The sequence below is a fragment of the Macaca mulatta genome, chromosome 15 (genome assembly GCF_049350105.2).
Source record: "Macaca mulatta isolate MMU2019108-1 chromosome 15, T2T-MMU8v2.0, whole genome shotgun sequence".
Taxonomy (NCBI): domain Eukaryota; kingdom Metazoa; phylum Chordata; class Mammalia; order Primates; family Cercopithecidae; genus Macaca; species Macaca mulatta.
Window position 1 is genome coordinate 96,153,076 of NC_133420.1, and position 23,020 is coordinate 96,176,095.

Here is a 23,020-nt window from a genome sequence, read left to right on the forward strand (position 1 = left end):
CTTCCTTATGCTCTCTCAACCTGCTCTCCAGGCATCTGGCAAGGAATACAGTTCCTCTTTCTGCATATATCGGGTAGGGAACAAAACGTAGCTTTGCTAGTGTCAAAGTAATAGTCATCAAAATACCTGTTCTTATACCATTTTTCAAACTAACTAGTGATTTATATAAATATATATATATGTATATGCATGTATACATGTAAACAAACTGATTTTTTGAACTAGTTTGGAAATGAAGAAGAATTTAAACAGAATTAAACAGAATTTCTTCAGTTTAAGAATGTAAACTATATAAGACGAACAAATCAGTTTATAAAACAGTGCAGATTTTTTGACTTACCTAGCCATTTCAGAGGCCTGCCTAGCCAATCCAGTAAAAGGTTCACTTCCTGTAAATTATTCAATTGGGATATAAGTAATATCATTTAGGCTTCTAAGTAGTTTGTACCAACATTTGCTATAATTATCTCACTATTTCTATGAAAACTTTTCTTTATTAAGAGTGGGCTGATTAACCCATATATATATATATATATGTATATAAATGTAAATATACTATTGGACTCAAAATATTTTATATTAAACTTTAATATTTGTACTTTTACTTTTATAAAAGGTAATTTATTACAGTATCCTTCAAATATTCTATTATTGGATTTTCTTTTTCAAATTTTGTAGTACAATTTTTAATCTACAAGATAATTCCTATGATCATGAAAAATAAGTAAGCTCTCATTTTTACATATTTGTCTTTATTTTTAAGTAATTAAATGATGCACGAAGACTAGTATACAAGTAGGGCAGTTTTTAAAATGTTTTATTTGTTTCTGGTTAATTAAAATTATTTTTATTTGCTTTTATCAGACTAAAATTACATTAATCTGTTTTTATTATTTGTATACTTTTGGTTGTAAAGTTCATATTATAATATTGACTAATTCCATTTCTGAAAAAAAAATGCCCTTTAAATTAAGATTTTTCTATATAGTATGTCTTCTGTTCATTAGCAAAGGAAGTAATATTGATTTATTCACTCAGAAGAAATCATACTATTATACCTTTGACAATATGCATTATTTTATGAGGATATGTAGATGTACATACAAACATATCTTTGGTGTTTTTAACTTACACATATTGTGTGTTCCATGCTTGTGGATGTGGAAACTTCATTAGTTTACTTGAAATATACTACTCTGTTTCAAAAAGTATTAACGTTTTTTATGTCTGCCTTTCCAGAATGTTTTTCTTTCATGTCTTCTTTATAGTCCTTTATATCAAAAACCTATATGCCTTTCTTTAATATATTAAGACTGCCAATAGAAGGTGGTCAACCCTTGCTCTGTGTAGTATATGTACACAAAACAAGAACCAGCACTGTTGTACAGTACAGCTCACTAGGACTGCCATAACATCACTCAAGTGCTTCCCAATCTCAATCATTTTACCAAAGCATGTGGATGAAATATATGAATCAGGATTTTATTGCTGCATTTTATGTGTAGTCTCCCTCAGCTATACTCAAAACTAATAAAGTCTTAAAACTAAAGAAAAAAAAAAAAAAACACTAAAGATACATGCTGTCCCACTGTTGTAGGCAAAATACTAATTTGAACCTCAGTAACTTAATTTCCCAATCAGACTGCCTTATCTCTTTTACACTAAATGAATATGTGTAGTAAACCTATTCTGTGTGTCACTTAGAATGCTCAGAAATCATGTTTAAGCGCCCCTGGACAACTTGTTTACTGACAATCAGGTTCCAGATGATTCATAACAAAATAGTTCTTCTGGCCCGTAATACTTTTATGTCATTGTAAAAATGAATGTTTATTTTGTGTAATCTTTTTAAACTTGTATAGGTCAGCCTTGTATATGTTAAGAGGTGTTATGTACATTTAAATGTGCATATTCATTCCTATATGTGCCCTGTGAAGGACTTCAGGTCTTTCTGATCAAAATTTGAATTTTATTTTTAAAAGTACTCTGGATTGTCTTGTAGATTTGGTGGCTATGTTTTGTAAGCCAACTATCAATATGGGTTTAATGACATACGTTTAATTACATAAACATCATGTAGGAATATTTGACATTAACATGGTTTTTGGAAATTAGTTGTCATGACTAAAGTCAGTAATTCTGAAAATATTTTTAATGAATTTTTAAATTAAAAGTCTGAAAATTCAGGTTCTAAGTTTGATTGCAAATCTTAAAATATGTAAGCAAAATGGAGAAATTTTTTATTTATTTAGATGTTCATATTATCATTTTTAGCATTTCATTGGAAATTCCTGGAGGACAAGGATGAGATCACATTCATTTTTGCATCACTAGATGCCTGGCACATTACCTGGCTCATAGTTGGTGCTCAATAAATGAATTCTTTGGCTTCTAAAATTTATATTAACTTGAATTGTGTGTTAAATGTCAGCTCTTTATTACACCTGTCTTATATATGGCATGAAAATTTTTTTTTGAGACAAGTAATGTGAAGTATTTACTGCTTTTGTGAAACATTGGTCTGGAGTAATCAGGATATGTGAATTGGAAACCAGCTCAGGCATGGAAACAATATGTGACTTTGAGAAAGTAATTTAAGTCTATTTCAGTTCTCCTTTTATAAATAAATAAATGAATAAAAAATTTAATTTTGCTAATGTTAAAATTCAATAATACAGACTTGGATTCAATTTTCTAAAATTTTCTTGTACATCCAGTGCTTTAAAGATGTTCTTTTGTAATGTACACAGGACAACATAAAACTTTAAAATGTGAACATGGACTGAAAAAGTATTGCGTTACCCACTACCATTGCAGTGTGCCTTCCAAAATTATGAATAAACACAGTTTTGAGGCAGAAAAATTCAAATGGTTGTAATAAATGATTCATTTTCATTGCATATAAACTCTTTGCCAATGTCTAGTTAGTTTATTTTCATTTGGGGACAAAATGACTGCATTTTGTCCTTTCTGCTTTCAGAATCTGTCCCAGTAGACCATATTGTTATTTTCTAGTGGTAATTTGAGATAAATAAATTAAAATTCTATAAAAATGAATATAACTTTAATATAAACACTGATACCAGGCAGGCTGCTGTTCATGTGTTATAACAAGCCAACACTAAAGACATCTTATGTACCATGCTACCAGGCTTGGTAACATGTTTTGTTCCGTAGCAATTATATTTCTGATATTTATGACCAGTTAATGGGATTATTTGAACTCCTTGAAGTGGTATCTATTTTCAAAATTGCAATCAATACAGAGAAAATTAGTATGTCTCTACATGTGCTTGAATATTTGAAGAAATGGACATTGTCTGAGATCCTTAGTGATGTTCAGCTATTTACAGTGTTTCTGAGCATTTTCAAAGGTAGATTACCAGCTTCTGAATTACAGTAGTTTACTCTATCATAAGACTTGATGAAGAACTTCTGAGTATTTCTGTATGTTGCGTTTGCAGTGTCTTGTAGAAATTTTGGCAAATTATGTGATTTGTCTGTGTTTACTGTGTCTTATTTCCCTAGCTCCAGTGGCTGTTGGACAATTACGAGACAGCAGAAGGAGTGAGCCTTCCCAGAAGCACTCTATACAACCACTACCTTCGACACTGTCAGGAACACAAACTGGACCCAGTCAATGCTGCCTCTTTTGGAAAATTAATAAGATCAATTTTTATGGGGCTACGAACCAGGAGATTGGGCACTAGGTTAGTATTGAAAAATAAGATCATAAACTAATCTCTGTTTTTCAAACTAGAGCAATTCAGTATATTGTTTAAACAAAAGTACTTGATTACAGACAATATGTAAGGAAATACGTAGAATGAGCTCAGTTTATAACATCCCCAGGAAAAGGAAAGGACGTTATTCAGTGACTATTTCCAAGCCAGAATTATATGTTGTCTAAAACATTAACCGAGCAAAGCTTTGAGAAGAGCTGATTCTCAAACTACATAGAAATTAGTAGACCAGCCTGTTAATGCAAGATTTGCATATGGTGCTTTAAGACACACACATACACATACACACACACATAAAAAAATGTATTCTCTTATTGAAAGAAATCCTACTAATGATGATGCATTAAGTGACATAGTAAATGGAAAACTATGTATCTCTTAACTCTTGAAAACTTACATTTGTCTTTATAAATAATTGTTCAGTTAGAGTAAGAAGCTAAAGCAGAGTTTTTTCATTTGATTTCTGGAGACCAATTAAAAATCATTTGGTAAACTTGCAATATAGTGTTTTAAATTCCTCAGTGATAAGATAGTTGTATTTTACCTCTTATTAGCCCCTACTATTTTTTCTGCTTTTAATGTGAAACCATATGTGTGTGGAAGGAAAAGCATAGTATAGTTCAATTGAATTGAAACAATGTGAAGAAGTCATCTCTGGTTTTTCTTCCTTTGGAAATAAGAGTGTTTTCACCAACCGAAACATCATGAAAAGAATACTTAGAACTCTGGAGCTTCATTTTTGTCTTTCCATATTTCTATAAATTATCATAAGATAATTATTTTAAGTAGCTGGACAGAAGGCTATGGATGTTTTTAATTTCCTAAATCTTATAGAAATCATATAAAAAGTTAAAATAGAGATACTATACTATGCAACATTAGGTGATTTACACTTCATTAGCTATAAAGCACAACTTCAGAGTATTTTAGCAAAGAGGTTTTTTTTTGTTGGCTTTTTTTTTTCTTTGTTTGTTTGTTTTTTTGAGATGGAGTCTCATTCTGTTGCCAGGCTGGAGTACAGTGGCACAATCTCTTCACTGCAACCTCCGCCTCGCAGGTTCAAGTGATTCTCCTGCCTCAGCCTCCCGAGTAGCTGAGACTACAGGTGTGCGCCACCACGTCCAGCTAATTATTGTATTTTTAGTAGAGATGGGGTTTCACCATATTAGCCCAGATGGTCTCCATCTCTTTGGTGATCCACCTGCCTCGGCCTCCCAAAGTGAAGAGTTTTTAATCTTAATAAAATAAGCACAGCCTTAGTAATTGACTGCATTAAAAATGTATACCAAAAAGAAGAGTGAGTGTTGTGGGGAGAAAAGATTGATCTTTTTGTCACCATCACAAGACTCATAGCTAGGACCCCTATAGCAAAAGATTAACAAGCGAAAAGCATACAAATTTGTTTAATATAAGTTTTACATGACTGGGTGCCTTCAGAAATGAAGGCCCAAAGAAACAGAGAGAACTGTATGTATTTTATGCAGTCTGATGAAGTGAATAGTTCTGGAGAAATTGGACAGAAAGGAGTATGATCTAATGGTTCTAGAGGTATGATCTAATGGTTCTAATCTGGGGGAGACTAAGCAAGGCCTGTTTTGTTTTGTTTTTGTTTTTATTTTTTGAGAAGGAGTCTCGCTCTGTAGCCCAGGCTGGAGTGCAGTGGCCTGATCTCAGTTCATTGCAACCTCTGCCCCCTAGGTTCAAGTGATTCTCCCTGCCTCAGCCTCCCGAGTAACCCCGGTTACAGGCGCCCCCCCACCCACCCACTGCGCCCAGATAATTTGTGTTTTTAGTAGAGATGGGGTTTCGCCATGTTGGCCAGGCTGGTCTGAAACTTCTGACCTCAGGTGATCCACCCGCCTCGGCCTCCCAACATCGTGGGATTATAGGCGTGAGCCACCGCATCCGGCCCAGCAAGACCTGTTTGTTCAGATTTTTCTGCATCCCTGTGTCTTCAAAAGTAAGAACGTTCTTTTCTGCAAGGTATAGGAGGACCCCTCTGGAATGAGGGTCCCATTACCTGTTTTCAGGAGAAAGTAAGCTAGGTTTTATGGCCTGCTTCAGAGGAGAAGGAGTGAGGGGAATTTTTTCTAGTTTCTGTGGCCTGCTTCTGTTGTTTCCTCAAATGCCAAGGTGCCATAGTTTGGGATAGCATGTCCTAAACCTCTTCACTGTCTCAGTCTTATGAGATTTACAAGGCCTGTATCTATTCAAAGCATGAATTATTGCTTTCCGGTTGCATTTTAAGTGATTATACAGCTTTTAGATTGCTGAAGGTTTAGCTCTCTCATAAATATGTTTCCTTCTTTCTATACTTCAAAAGATAGTATATTTTAAACTGAAGAATATGATTGTCTATTCACACTAAAGGAATAGCTTTCATTCCCTTGAGAAAAGCTTTTTGTTTCTATAGTATTTTTTTTTTCCCAAAACCACAAAAATCATTATTTGGGGACCTAACCTACTATCTCCTAGCTGGTGGCTCTGCAGTTATGCATACCGTGCCAATATTTTGAAACTCTGGGCTTTATTCAACATTCTAATAGCTGTATTGTTGTGCTTCTTTTGTTACTGAAAGGGATTTCAATGGGTCCTATTTTGAGGCTCCGTTCAAACCTTGAAACACGTCTTTAAAATAGAAAGGGACAAAATTGGGGTTGTTTGGTTTTGTGAATGGGTAGAATCCATACTCTGTAAGTACATATTGCAGTATTGCAGCTTTTACCTTCTGATGTTCTGGGTTCCTCCCCCCTGCCACTATGTAACAATTATGAATTATGTCTCCTGTTTGTTTTTTTTAATTGTATGTAGTGTTTGCAATTAGGTTTGTGAAGCGAAGCCTAGAAAAATAAGGAGAAAATAAGTACTATGGAGGGAGTTTAAAGAAATGAAGTGTTACGAAGATAGAATTCTAATGTAGAAAAACTGGCAATTGTAGGAGTAAGGTACTAGACATTCTTTCTACCATAGAAACTGTTTTGCGTTTACTTTCTACTCCTAATCCAAGGAACAGATGGAAAATTAATGTAAATCATGAGGCAAACTAAATCAAATACTTTTTTTAAAAAGTGAACTATATGTAAAACTATTATTAATATTATCCATCAATAAAATAATCTGGTGAAACCACTCAAACCAGAACCAGATCTTTTCTAAAGTTTTTGGACCTTAGTAAACAAAAAGTAAATCAAATCACTGTTTTAAACAAAGGCAAATAAAAAGGTGCCTTTTGTTAGATCCCATCTCCAGGTTAAGTTTGAGTAAAGAAGACCATGGATATACTTCTCTCCCCCAGCCATTCCCAATGAAATAAAAAGAACCTCTCCCAACCCAACTAAAATGTTAATTTGTAGGAAAGGCACCCCATCTATTTGAGGTCTCACAAGAGAGATGTCATTTTCCTCTGTAGTTTTGTCTTGTAAGTAATGCCTCCTGCTTCCTACCCTACCTCCACTCCTTAGTGTCCCCCAGTTTGTACAGGAGAACACCACAAATTGGGTATGTGGAATTTTTTGGTTTGGCTTATTGCACCTTTCTGCAGTGGATTTTCAAGACAAGATCTAATCTCTGCAAGTGGAAGGCCTTGCTTTACGGTCATTAAGTTTCTTTATCTGCTTTATTGTGCTGAAAGCATGTAGATATTTGGATGCCCTGCATTTTTTTTAAACTAGCAGTATAATTTATGTAATATGATTTTAATGTCTTCAAATATGTATAAGGTTCATTTAATATATGTTTTTAAATCTTGGAAGTACAATTCTGCCCTATTTTTATAAAAAATATTTAATCCATACTCTTCTTGCATTTCTTTTTGTAAATGGAAGAAAAATTGGAAAAAGCACTGATGTATTGCCATATATGGACTTGTGAAAAACTACTATTTTCTCTTTGCAAGAATTTACATATGTAAGATGATATTTTGCAAGAATTTGCAAATTCCATTCAGAGCAAAACTTTATCATTTCTAATAGCAAACATGGTCTTTCTCATGAACATGGCGAAATTGTGACATTTTTATTCCAGGTGGAAATTTGCCATTTTCATAGAGAAATTTCCCCATGTCTGTTGTGACAAATCCTATTTAGCCTGCAGAACTGATACAAATCCATAAAAACAGAAACTAATAAAATGTGTTTCAAAATCATTAGATTAAAGACTTACTTTCTTTTTAGGTTTCAAAATATTAAGTAAGTCTTTACCACAACATTTTGTAACAAATAATTAAGTTATCTTACTTCATCATCACTGAAGTAAAGAGAAAAATGTCGAACTTATCCAGGAAAGTAGAATTAAGATTTTTTTTCTTTGTTCTGTATACATACTTTACAATGAATGCGTATTCACTGACTGATTTTTGTTGGCCTGTTAACTAATTTTTACTGGCTAAAAACTTTTTTCCTATCTTTACCCTTCTTAACTAAATTTAAAATAGATATTTGAAAATGAAATGTAATTTGTATAGAACAAATGGACTGTTTGACTAATATTTAAGTGAAAGTTTATGAACAAATATCTTTAGCAGGGCCTTTAGCTGATTGATTTAGACTCTTATTTTGATTCTTCAGATTTTATCACCATAAAAACATAAAAGTATTCAGAACAGGTTAATCATAATATATAACATTAATATACTGTTTTTACCAAATTTTTCCAAGTGTGAAGTTTAATGGACATCCCATGTGATTAATATTAGTTTGACTGACTTTTGTTTCTAATGTTTCTTGTTCGCTAATGAAGAGGAAACTCCAAATACCACTACTATGGGATTCGTGTCAAGCCAGATTCCCCTCTTAATCGTCTGCAAGAAGACATGCAGTATATGGCTATGAGGCAACAACCCATGCAGCAGAAACAAAGGTAGACTCTGACATTATCGTTGATATGTCCAAGCTATGTATTTCTTAGTTGTTCGGGTCTCCTTTTTTCTGAACAAATACCTAAGTATAAAAGAATGTTCTTATTGTTGGCATGCTTTCACTATGGATAGTTCTTAAATATGATTTAGAATTTCAGTGATCCCGCCTGTTTTCCAAATTTTTAAAAATTACTTATCAGTCAGCCTGTTTGGTCCCTTTTAAGTGTGACATCCCAAACTGTTCAGACAGGGAAATGAAACACAAACATAAGGAGCAAACCCAAGCAAATACCAACTGGAGAAATTGGTTTCAGTATTCATGAGCTTCTGACTTGCTATTCTGCACATCCCTCAAGTCATTCTTTTTGACACAGTATGAATTTTTGCAGAATGTTTGGGATGTCTTACATTTGCTTTGAATCCAACTTTCATAGATACAGAATTGCTGATATTAGAGTTGTAAGAGATCTCAAGCATTCATGAATGGATGGATGGATGATGGATGGATGGACGTATGGACAGATGGATGGATGGATGAATAGAATCATAGATCTTAGAATTGAAAAATATGTTAGTCTAGTCTGGCCTTAAAACCTTATGACAATCAAAGCATTAATAGTCTCTGTTTTTTTCAGATGAGTCCCAGAGAGGTTAAATGATTTGCACAAGCCCATAATGAAGTTGCATAGCCAAAAGGGCCTTCAAGTCCCATGTGACTTGTGTCACAATTTAGAGTAAATAAAATGAAAAAATCCTTTCCTCTTTACCAGCATAGCTCAACCAAGACAGTAGTTATGATTTTTCTTTTCAAGTGAGCATGCAGAATTAGGTAGGAGAAAGGAGGCCTCTGCATAGGTCCCAATGTAATGATCTGTAGTGATTAGTTGCCTTGGCCACATCTCCCCATCCATGCTAGTTCACTCAGAAGCATTAACTCTAAGATAATGTCAGAGAAAAGAATGTATCACACAGTAATTGTATACTATTTAGTCAGCCAATACTGATTGAGTCTCTACCATGTGTTAAACCCTGCATGCAGAGATAAGACACAGTTCTATGTTTGAAGAGTTAAAAAATTAGAAGGGGAGGCACATGGAGAATGGGAAAAAAATGGAAGACAGTCTGGGAAGTGCTGAAATAAAACTTTGATCAAGGAACTATCACAATACAGAGGAGTTTTCAGGAAACTCTGGGAGAAAGGGAGATTGGGAAGTTTCTAGAGAAAGTGCTATTTGAGTAGAAACTTAGAGAAGTCATAAAAAGAGAAATATTGAAGCAGAAGGAAAATTCACCTAGGGGTGAAGTCCATGATGTCTGTGGTAAATGGTCCATGATATATTTAGTGAGGTTGGTATTACAGAAGGAGAATCAAGGAGTTAATTGAGTAGTTTAGTGGGAGATGAGATCTTAAAAGTAGTTTGGATCATATATTAAGGGATTTGCTTGTATGTAAAGCTAATAAGTTTGTTCTTTGTGCAGAACATAGCTTTGAAGCTATGTAAGGCTTTGAAGCAAAACAATGAAACTTTGATTTTTTCTAGAGAGATGACTTTTTGATTTTGGGCAAGACATATTTAATGGAAAGAGACTGGAGGTAAGGATACTTGTTAAGTGGTTTTTTAACACAGTCATAATTTCCAGTGTAAGTTTACCAGACTGAAGACTCAGTTCAGGATTGGCTATTATATAAAAGGTATCTTAAAGGTTTTAGATTTTTTTTATTACAGATTCTCAATCTTATTTTTTAATTGCTGATTCTTATTTTTTGATGTATAGCCAGTGAAAAATAAGGTCTCTGAAAAAAATAGTAAAATAAATTATAGACTAGTACCTCATAGAGTTGGATAGTACCTCATAGAGTTTGTGTGAGTTGCAATAAATTGTTACTGTTTTGGATTATGATTGCTTTTTGCATCTGTTAATGGCAGCACTTATAGCCTTTACTTTCTGGTGTGATTTCTGCACTCATGCATAGCAGCACTACACAGTGGAGATGATGGTGAAATCAAGAAAAAGAAAGTTTGCTTCAGAAATAACATATACTCAAACTTAAGTATGAATAAAAACTTAATAAATTATACCTAGGAATTGAAGCCCATTATTTGACTGCAAGGAATCTCCTGTGATTTAACTATAAGGAATTCTAGCAAGCTTTCATAGAAACAGAAGCCTTCAAGGGACATTCTTTATAAAAAACCTGAGTTACATAAGTAAAGCCTAGGACTTTCTGTGGTCTCCTCATGAAACAGATTCTATAAAGATTAGCAAGCCATAAAAACCCCTACCTTTTCAGGATAGTGGTACTTGAGTTTGAAAACAGATAAAATATGGAGACGTTTGAGAAATGATATAAAAATCTCAGTAGTATTAATAAATTGAGTTTGATTGTTATTTCTTGTGAAACAAAAATGTGAAAGAGCCATAAAAGTACTGAAACTTCCTTTAATTTGTTGGGTTTTTTTAATGATACAAGTTTAGGATTATAGACAGTTGCTCTTAAAATGGTATCTTGCTAATTGATTGCATCTTGCTAATTGATTGCAGTGTTAGTGTTGCCAATTGCATGGGCCTCTCTTATAGGGCAGCAGGAGTCTTCTGTGGTCTCTCTGAAGGAATCTGTCCACTGACAACACTTAACTGAAACCAATTACCCTGTTGTGCAGAAATATTTAGACAGGAAAGAAGGAGTTTCTTTTCATGGGTGTGTACATAGGCTAATTTAAGAATATTTGTTGAAAACAATGGGAAAAGAACTTCTTAAAATATATTTTATGGCTTAAAAAATTTTTTAATGATGATTTCAAAATTCAAATGATTCTGCTGAATACAGTAAAAATTATGTAAAGAGACTGCCAGTCTCTTGCAAAAATACAAATGACATGTGAAAGGTTTAAAGTATAAAATAGAAGATATTTCAAAATATTCACATTATTTGAATACTTGAAGGTTTATTAAATGTATCCATGTGTGCTTATCTTTCATAATGTAGATTTATGTTTTATATGTTATAGTGAAGAAATGCAAGTCTATGCAGTGATTATTTTGTTAATTGAATTCAACTTTTGGAACTCAATTTGTACATTTTTCTTGTGAATTTGGAATTATTGTTACTGTAGGGATAATAGTGATTATTGTTTTTATATAGCTCACAATTTCTTGAGCTCCTTTATGTAAGGTATCACTTGAAGGTTTGATAGGGTGGTAGAGGAGATCTCCATTTATCTATAAATCCAGTTCCCAGCAATACAACTGTATGGAACATAGCCATGAGTCTGAAAATAAATGTAAACAACTTCTGATTGGAAAGCAGATGTCACAGAGCCTGCAGTTTCACTTAGTTGAAAAGATGAAGCCATTCTCAAGCCATTTTACCTAAAATAAAGGAGATTAGAACCCACTTGGTTCACAGACAACCATGAAGTATGACAGCTGGCAAGAAGAAATACAAGTAGACAGGCTCTTCTGTTTACTTTAAAGTTATTCAGTACAACAGTTTGTGGACACTCTGTGGAGGGGCAAATGGACTTAGGCACTCCAGTAGATACTTCAAATATCACTCTAATGACTAAAATCTAGCCTAACACAATATAACAACTGCTTTGCATATTGATGGCATTATGGGTAATCAAGGAGAGGTAAAATACCATGGTCTTTAAGGAGGCAGGAGAATGTGTAACAGTTTTTGTAAAAAAAACTTCTATTAAAAATACTTCATATGAAAATAATTTTTTTGCACTGAAATGAGGTGATCTTCAGTTTTTGATGAAATTCACTCATGGACTAATTTGTTTACCCTAATTTAGATAATAAGTAAGTTAGATTATTTAGAGCAAAAAGGAGATCAGTAATTTCCAGCTCTCCAAACCAAGTACAATGTTTGCTGCAGTTTATTTTTAATAATGAAAATAAGTACAAAGAGAGTATTGACACATATATTTTAGATATTTTTCCAAATTCCAGTAGTGAAAGCCAAATACTTTTGATAATGTGCTTGGCTGTGTTTGATCCCAGTAGCCGTTCTCAAAATATTAAATGTCATTTGTCATTTCTTCAACAAATACTTATCAATTGTTATTTGCATAACAATCTGTCAATCACATCTGAAAGACATAACACAGAATCATAGAGTGTTAGAGATGGAAGGAAGAGATCACCTAGTCCAACTTACCCTCTTAATGAGAAAACCGAAGTCCATAAAGTTTAAATAACTTATCCATAGTCATATAGCAACCAGGATAAGAACGCTTGTCTTTATTCTCATGAGACTTCCACCCTCAATGAAGTAAGATAACCCAAATAGAAACACACATGTAATAAAATTTTTGCATATGAAATAAAGGGAGAAATCACATTTTAATGAGTATGTTTCAAGTAATTGAGGAAATGTACTACCTCCTGCCTCTTTTCATGGTCTCTTCACGGCAATTGGATTCTGTGAAAAAATAAACCTTTCTTTCACAGGATGTGAAGTAAGAATGTCACTAAGAAGAGAGAAGAGAGGTCATTTAGAAAGATGGTACAGCAAGGCTACTTTTGTTTTGGCTGTAGATAGATGTAAAAGTATGCACATTCTTTTAGAAGTGAGAGGAAATTTAAGAACTTTTATCATTAGATGGCCTTTCTTAATATAGGGTTCAAAGACTAGTTAAACGAACCCTATATTTAGAATTGGAAAATGGGGAATTGAGTACAGACTACATGGGCACTTCTACAGAGTGTATGAGTTAACCTCACTGAGCCTCAGGTTCTTCATCTGCGAAATAGAAATTCATAATAGACTATCTCACAGATTGTTTTGAAGTTCAAGTGGAATTAAAGTATCTGAAATTTTGTTTAATAACTGGAAGTGTTCAAGTGTTAGATAATTATTATTGGGATCACTATTATATGATGAGTACTGGAGAAAAATATCTTTCTTATGGAATATTTAGTGTTTTGAAGGAGAATGAAGCCTGGCAGTTGGTCAAATTGGGCTTCCATTTCTCTATACCTCTAGGCTAGTGGTTTCTAACTTTGATTGATGTTAATAGTTTATCATTCCTTTCCTAGACATTAATGCCCTGGGGTCATTACAGAGTTAAACATCTAGTGCTGGTAAATTGCTCTGAAGCAGCTGAGGGAGGCAGGAGTCTTTAGTGAGAAAATAATCAGGTGCCTGTGTAATTGGCTTTTGGATACAACTAAGGAATGTTGGCATTAAGATATTTAATGTTCACCATGCCACTGCTCTTGTCCCTGATGTAATAATCGTCTTTTCCATTGAAGAGAGGAGAAACATAAATAATCACAATTCAATAACTACCAAACTATAGTAATTTATGCAGTTTGTTAATAATAACAGTCACCACTTATGCTCCTAAGTAGTATTTATTGAACATTTAAAATGTTTTTCAGTAAACACATTACACACAAGATCTCATTTGGCAATTATATTGTTACTTACTAATAAGGAAACTGAGGACCACTTAATTTTGCTGTATTCAAGAAACTCACTAATTTATTCTTTCCTAGATAGAGCCTCAGATGCCTTTTTTGTTGTTGTTGTTATTGTTTATCTCTTGGCATCAGATGGAGCCAGATTGTCATTCTCTAAATAAAGAAGGTGGGAAAGGGTAAGAGATAAAAGAAGTGTCATGCATACTTGTAGCAAGAATATATCAGTTCTATACAGCTAACCATAAACCACCTATGCTTAGAGGACTCAATGAAGAAATTCATGAGATCAGGGAATCATGTCTTTCTCTTTCAGCACTGCATCCTCAGCACCTGGGAGAGCTCTAAGCACATTGTCAGTGCTCTCTAAATATTTGTTGAATGAATGTCCCACAACTCTGATTTTCGCCAGCAGCTTCAACCGCCTCCTTTACCTGCTGCAATTAACATATAGCCCGTTTCAATTTAATTGTTTCTACCTCTTCTTGCCCAATTATAGATGTAAAGCTAATGAAGAGACAAATAGAGAGCCACCAATAAGAATTGAAGAGATGGGATACCTATATTAACCAGCAGGGTTGATGTTAAAAGTAATTTGGATGTATTATGAATATATTCATTGTGACATCAAAGTTAGTTACTATTCTAAAAGAATGGAACTCTTCATATTTACTATTTTCTTCTGATCCATTAGTGTTTATATCACTTGGTTCATTTCAGACATGAAGTCATCTAAAGACTTTCTGGGACAGTTTTTTTCCAAAGAAGATTACAGTATTCCAGTAGAAAATTCTAGCCTCCTGACCTTGTTCTGAGCTCAGTATTTCAATTTATTCATGCAAATAAAATGATTGTGTAATTTCTGGAATTACAAAACATAATGATGATTCCTTTTGCCTGTACAGTTTATATTTTGTGTTTTGCATGTGCATTTTTCAGCCATTTTGAAAGGATTTTCCAAATGTTTCATTTAATCTGTTGAAAATCCTTCCACCTGGTGTTGTTAGTTGAATGTAATGGTAAATATGTACCATTCTTGCCTTCCATTGGACTGTTTTAGTATCCATGTGTGTGGGACTGACAGAATGTTACTTTTACAATAGAGTTACAACTCTCCAAGTCCTAAATGGCAGCTATGACTAACCCCATGGAGGAAGATTCCTAATTATTTTCTAATTTTTCTGTGTTAATGACAGATTTTATGCATACAGTCAGCTATTAAAGCATTAGAGTTTCTTTTATTTCTTAATCATTAACAACTTTAGCACTGATTGCCCATAGAGTTCCAAGCTGTTAAAATTATCATTTGCCTCTTACTAATTTTGAAACCAGGAGCTGTTTCATTATTTGATAAAGCACAGGTCTTTCTCAGAGCACACACAATGCAAGAGTACTAAGAGTTTACTCTGGGTAAACCGAATCTAAAAATAATTAATTTGTAAAGTAAATGGAAGTAAAGGGAGGAAAATACTCTTAAATATTTAAAAATTCAGTATTTTTAAAGGATTCAACAGAAAGGGTTTTTTGTTTGGCTTTTTTTTTTTTTTTCCCCAACAGAAAGCTCACCTGTTTTTTTTAATTTATTCTCCACATATGGTAGATTTGATAAAGTTTACGGTGATTATTTTATGAAGAGTATAGAGAGTCAGAAAATCTACATGTCATGTTTCAATGCTAAAATGTCAGTTGAAATTCAACCAAGGTTAACATAATGTAGAATTATTATGTGAGCCAACAGAATGTAAAAGACATCTTGGAAAAATTATTTTTATACCCAGCATTTTAAAAACCATGTGCCTATAGTGGCCTAACCATAATACAGTATGTGCTCAATAAATATTTGTTAAATTGATTTGATATATGTACAAAATCAGTTGATGATATGATAAAATCAAGCATGTTACCTTAAACATTTATTCATTCAAATATATTTATTGTACATTCCAAATACAGTTTTTTGAGAAAAATTAAAAATTGATGACTTATTTTATTTAAATGATGTGGTTTTAAAAAAAAATATTATTTGATGTATTTCTACAACATTGGGCTGAAGGAATCTATTTGGGACCAACAGCCTCCTATGGACTAGGGCTGTACAACCTACTTAAGAAATACCTCAGAGACTTGTTACAATAACCAGTTCCTAAGCTCCACTCGCAGATATTTTGGGGGTGGGTCTAGGGTGAGCCTAGGCACCTGAATTTTTTGAGAAACTACCTAGATACTGATATGCACTTAGATTTCAAAACCAGTGATATATAATCTACAACCACTGTTTCTGAGAAGAATCACTTGCTACCGGTATTTGTTTAGCCTATTTTTAATGTAATTGTTCTTGACTTCCTGTTAAACTCCCTCCTTCTTTGGGAAGACACAAAATTCTGAGGTGAGGGTAGGGATAAGATATTTTCCTTAGTTAGGGTACCATAAAAATGAGGATCTAGGCTTTCTCAGTCCATTATTTCTGATTTCTAGGGATTTTTTCTAAGTTCTAATCCATTGCCAGAAATACCACGACATGATTCATTACTTAAAGCAGGAAAAGCAAAAGTTAGCACTACCTGGAAGCTCTCTCATACTTACAGGCTCACATTAGCCCTCTTGTACATGAGCTGTATTCCATATTACCTTCTTGATGTCATTCTTTATGGCACAAACCCATCCTAAACTTTATCCCTCGACCTTTTCCCAGGAGGCATAACATACGCTTCTGGCTTGCAGAGGTCCTGTAGCCAAGCAGCCAAGAATGGATGCACATATTGTGTCTTTGCTCAATCTTTGTCCATCTTTCAATCCACTGTTCACCTTGCTACCCTTACTCTTGTGGTTAGAATGAAAACACTCATTTCCAAGTTTTAATATATTTTCTTTGTTTTTCTTTATTTCTACTGTGTATTATAAAATCTTTTCCTAAGTACTGACCTGCGTAGTTTCTCCAGAATTTACCAACTTACCTCCTTTTTTCCCCTGAAAGTTGATCTTGATGCATTTTTCATCTCCCACATAATATAGTTTATCTCTAATTAGTGTTTCCCACTCAGTATCATTAAGTATAATCATATGTTAATTATGATGCATCATGATTTTGATTCCTTATTAAAACTATAATCTCTCCTTTCATTAGGAACTTCCATTTGCAATACTAACAGCTGTCTCCATCTTCCTAAGGAAGCAGACAATCTTGCTTGTAGGCTATAGTCTTCCTAAGCATTGTGTGCAGTTAGATTGTGATGTAACATCTGTCTTTTGAAAACTTAGTCTAAGTGGAATATAAGTCATTTTCTTTTATAGTTAAATTCCATTTGCCCTTGATATTTGTGCCTATTAAGCATCTGTAGTATGTTAAATGCTGTGTAGGACAAAGAAATGTGGGGCAAAGCATAACTGGGCAAAGTCTTGTAATAACTTTACAATCCTGTATTAAAACTTAATGTAATTGAAGTCTATTGGAATTATTTTCATTTTTTCCTTCTCCATGGTAAATATTAATAATTCAAATTCCTTTAACATAACACTTTTATTTAAGCTCCATGAATCCCAAATTCCATTAACTTAAATGAAGAAACATGGTTAAACAATTTTAGGCTATTTTATTAATGAGATACAATTCCATAGCTGAAAAGGGGAAGCTAAAATCAACTGAAACTTGGAATGAATCAATAAGGACAAGAAACTTTCCTGAACAAAATAAGGTTAAAATCATTCAAATCTGCTACAACAGAATGGTTAGCAATTGCTCTACCATACATGTACACAAAGTGCTTGCTTCATAAAGTTTCTTTGCTTCTCAAAGATGATTCTTTAAGGAGGAAAAAAAATCAGAAAAACATTAAATTTTTTATAAACAAGACATATAGCACATCACAACACTAACTCTTCTGTTATCTTTGGATATGGCCCCAGTTGTAAAGCACCTCCCAGAAGGTTTTTCTATTAAATAAAAGATTAGGCATGAGTTCTTTTCTCTCATTAGAAAACAGCAATCAATTTTTTGGTAATGAGGAGTCATCACTAAAATTATATTCATAAGGATGAAGAGTGCCGTACTGATTTCCAGTCTCTTCCCCCTCTGACTTTATTTTTTGTTTTTCATAGTTGTTTGTAAGATATTGTCACATAAGAAATACATGTAAATGTCATTATGAGAGATTTGGCAATTTTTTGAAAGTTTCATTTATCTGAGTTGTAATTGATAACATCCAAGATTGATTCATTTCCTAAAGCAAGCTGAGCATTAGTTTGTATGATGTTCTGCCAGGTTCAGTCACTTCATATCTGGTGTCAGCATGCAGGTGTCTTTGAGTATGTCTTGTTCATATATTAGGGGTATTGTTATTCATAGTAACTTCATATTAATGATGCAGTTGAATTATAATATCAGTATAGGGGTCAAGTGTCTGGATAGTGAGAATATTAGTTTATTTTGTTTGTAAATATAATTAGAAATAGGGAAAAAAAAAGAATGGGAGGCCAGACAGCATAATGTCAATGTTATCTCTAGATAGTAAGTTTATTTTAGATTTTAATTTTTCTTATGCTTTTCTGTTATTTCCAAATTTCTGAAATGAAGAAAAATAAGTGGAATCAGAGAAAAAGAAGAAATTACAGTTGCTGCTTACTTATTTTGTTTTGCTTATCCTAGGAGACTTGGCCAGGTCTTTTTTTTTTTTTTTTTTTGGTGTATGATACTTCTTTTCCAAGACATCTTCCTTCTTCCCCATGCCACTAAAGCACATTTTTTCTCTTTTAGCTGTATGGAAAGTACATAAGTTCGTATGACTAGGATCTAAAGATACATAACTTTAGCTGACTTTGATTCTTCATTTTAATTTGATAAACTCTGTTTGTAGGTGGATTCTTGCATATATTTTGCTACAAAATGATGCTTATGGCCTTTGTATTTGAGGATGTTGATAAGTGTCATGGAGATAAATGTGTTGAGATGCACAAAAGGTTCTAGGAAATATGAAAAACAATATGATAGGATTTGTAGGTTGATCATGTTTTAGAGATATTATCTAATTGAAAGCCATTCATCAACATTTCTCAGGCCTGAGCTCCTAGATCATTGTTCAGATTAAAGTTCCAATATATCCATTGGCCATTAAAAGTTACTTTCAAGCTGTGTATTAAAACTTAATCATGGACATCTTTGCTCCTGCTGTCCAAAGAAATACCTTATAATTCTTTCATTCTTAGGTAAATTTCTGGATTTCCAAAAATGGGTACCCTCCATGCACCCCTTTCCCCCTTTTTTCTTTTCACAATTGAAAAAAAAATATTGCATTCTAACTTTATGAGACTATCAAGGAAAAAAAATCCTACAACTATCATGAGACATTAAAGAAGATAGTATGAAACTGAATGCTTTGGAAGTTTCGGGTAGTACAAAAAAGCAAGGAATAATTTGGTTTATTTGTTTTTTTCCATCTAATATTTTTAGGTACAAGCCTATGCAGAAAGTGGATGGGGTTGCAGATGGTTTCACAGGAAGTGGTCAACAGACAGGCACATCTGTTGAGCAAACTGTAATTGCCCAAAGCCAACATCATCAACAGTTTTTAGGTATGTTAAGGTGTAATGCATATTAGTTGCTACTAGGATTTTGAAAAGAGAACAATGGTAGTGTTTTCTCCAAGTGCAATGTCTATTATAGATGTCAATGACATAGAAAGATTTTTTTGGTGCCAAAATTATGCACATCATATGTATAACAGTCCTAGTTCATGTCTGCCTTTCGTGTTTATTAGAGCTTATTTTTAAAAATCTCAAGCTGTATAGGACTTTTATGCATATGAATTAAAGACTCATTGCTATGAAATTGTTTTCCAGAATTTGTATTAATTGGCTTTTGTGATCAAAATTATGTTGTTTACTTTCAGTAGTAACTTCAAGTGCCAAAAAGAATTCTCATTTCCTGTGTATAATGTTACATATGCACAGGCTCAGATTAGAAAAAAATTTTTTATAAACTTTTTAAAAGTAATTTATTCATTTAAATTAATCACAGTACTTTCTTTTTGTAATTTAAAGATGGAATACATATTTCTTGTTATTGAAAGAGTTAGGAAGAAAAACTTGCATATTTTTCATATTTTTGCCATAGCCAAAGGGGCAAAAAAGTGGCACTTTAATTTAATTGACAGCTCTTCTAGAGATGAACATGCATATTTTCCATATAACGAGTCAAGATAAGTAGAAGCTATCAGAGAGTGACTGTGTGTATGTGTCTGTGTGTGTGTATATGTGTCTATGTGCACTTTCTGACAAAGACAACTAAAATAGACTCTCAGATTGGAATCATTACTGAAGTTGAAAACATCATGGCAGCATTTCTCAGACTGAAGTCCTCGGGTTATATTCTTGGGGACCCTTGGTCATTCAACAAGAATTTTATTTTGTGATTTCACTTCAATTATCATCTTAAAAACTAAGAATATTCTGGATTACTTAGAAAACTAGAACTAAATACCGTTCTGCAATTTTAGTTTCCATATTTGTACCTGGATTTATGATAAGATAGGCACCAAAATGTCTTACATTAATTGTCCAGAGCTAATAAGAAAAGAACAGAGAGAGAGACTTACTATGTAAATTATGCCTCCCTCACAAGGGAAGCCTAGATCATGTCCCTGTATTCTGTGTGGAGGAAAGTTTCACAGTCATTTGTGCATAGAAGAGTAATGGGAGAAGCAGCCACCACAAAGCACATGTTGGTATAGACCTGTCAGAACCAAAAGATCCTCTGCTGCAGCAGTCAATACTGATCCTTGTTGCAAGAGATAACTTAGTTACAGGACAAGAGCATCATCCATCACATCAAATTAATGTTGTTAAGTTGTATGTTATTTTTGTAGTTTTCTTTGTATCCGCTTTGTAGCTCTTTAGGTTTATAACTCTGTAACAGTTAAGAACATAATGATTTTAAAGCTAGTTTTTTTATGTAGTTAAGTAACATAATAAAAATATCTAAAATAGGTACTAGCAAACTCGAGATATTTTTCTTTTAATAGGGGCCTTGTGTTGAGAGAAACTGTGATATGCAGTATACTATTTGCAGTAAAATTGTAGTGCAGATTTTGTTTCTAGAAAATTCTTAGGTGTTCCCTTCAGTTTTATATTTTGTGCTGATGATGGTGCTTAGTTTTACTTGTAAAATATTAATATAAAAAGTCCTTGCTCTCTGGACCCCTGACCTTTAAAATTTGTTTTTCTTTTTGGTCTTCTTAAATTTTCCCTCATTAATCTGTAATTGGCACCATACACAATAGCTTTTTTCTGTTCTGTTGTCATGGTAACAGATGCATCTCGAGCACTTCCAGAGTTTGGAGAAGTTGAAATCTCTTCTCTGCCAGATGGTACTACCTTTGAGGATATCAAGTCACTGCAGAGTCTTTATAGAGAGCACTGTGAGGTAAGTCTTTTCAAATGTAGTATGAACACATGCTAGGTTTTGCCAGACAACTTGCTAAAATAAAATAATCAAGCTTATTCCTAAAGGACAGACGAACTTAGCACTAATTCTTTTGAGCATATCTTTTAGCACTAACAAATTCATTTTTCTTCTTTCTGGTCTCAGAGTGGAGAGATGAGAAATGCAGAAAATTGAGAATAAATTTTATTCTCTATTTCTTAAGCCTATCCTGATATGAATCCTTTGATGTAGCAATTCCACGTCTACATATTTGTCCTACAAAAATACTAACATATGGGTGACAAGAGAAGCGTACAAGGACATTTGTTGCGTTATTTTTAAATGCAAAAGATTGGTTATAATTAAAGGTTGATTATTATTTCTTTATCTAATAGGGAGCTGCATAAATAAAATATGGTATTAATACAATCTTTAGAGTAGAATACTATACAGCCATCAAAAAGAATAGGAAACTCTATAAACATACCAAAATGGATCACTTCGAGATTTAATATTAAAGGAAAAAGCAAATGCAAAAAATTATGTATACATATTTTCACTTCAGTGAAAAATAACATGGGTGTATATGTATGTGTATATATGTATGTATCTTCCTTTTCCTTCCAAAAGGAGGAAAAACAAGAAAATGTTAACAGTGGTTGCCTTTGTGAAGGAAACTGGGTGACTGGGAGTTAGAGGGGAGAGACTCAACTTTTCAACAGACCAGTTTTATCTTTTGAATTTTATATCATGCGTATATTTCTATTAAAATAATTTCTGGAAATGTTTAATAAAGCACCTTACGTGTTCTTTCCAGGGATCATTGAGGCTCCAGTTTTGTTTGTTTCACTTTTGTGGTTAATTAGGGTTCCTTTTGGTGTTTTCTAGCCCTACTCCTACTCTCATTTTGAGTATCCCACATCAGAATTTGCTTCATTGTCTAGGAGGTGAACTCTCTCCATGCCAGCATATTAATGTACCACAGCTCACCTGGCAAAAAGGGGATAATGGATTATAATAAGAGTTTTCTCGAGTGCTTCTCCTTTTGAAAGAAGAGTCTATTTAGAATTTAAGTAGCTTTATTCTAGGGATATTTGTGATCTGCTTAGGAGTAAAAGATAATCCTTTGGATTTCCTGGGCAGTCCTCCTGGCTGCTGATAATACAGTATGCAGTAAGAGGTCTTAGCTCATAGCATTAACAGATATTTTCCCCCACTTCAGAAATAAGAATTGCTAGAGCAAATCTGAGTGCTTGTCAAGGATACTAGATTATTAACAACTGAGGGCAGGTTCTCTCCTTATTAACATAGCATGTTCCAGAAGTGTTCTTCAACGTGCCCTACCGGTTCCCAACATTTCTTGGAATGATGAAAGCACTTAATATTCATTTTCCTTTGACTACTATGCTTTTACCCATATTAGAGAAGTTCTGGATTTTCCTTATGTATATAGAAAAAAATTATTTCTTTCTACATCTATCATCTTATTCAATAAAGATTTGTATAAAGATTCTCTAAACAATTTCTCATTCCTGCGTGTTCAAGTGAACCTTGCTTTAAGCAAATCAACCTATA

General features: G+C 33.4%; 1 protein-coding gene across 2 annotated transcripts in view; it reads left to right on the forward strand.

The window, feature by feature from the left end:
• Window positions 1–23,020, forward strand: part of RFX3 (regulatory factor X3) — a 310,728-nt gene that overhangs the window by 227,328 nt on the left and 60,380 nt on the right. For both annotated transcript variants that reach the window (XM_028835189.2, XM_077966127.1), the window contains 4 exons: window positions 3,529–3,710; window positions 8,481–8,600; window positions 19,475–19,596; window positions 21,333–21,445. In XM_028835189.2, coding sequence (XP_028691022.1) covers window positions 3,529–3,710; window positions 8,481–8,600; window positions 19,475–19,596; window positions 21,333–21,445 — 537 coding nt within the window. The remainder of the gene's footprint in view (window positions 1–3,528; window positions 3,711–8,480; window positions 8,601–19,474; window positions 19,597–21,332; window positions 21,446–23,020) is intronic.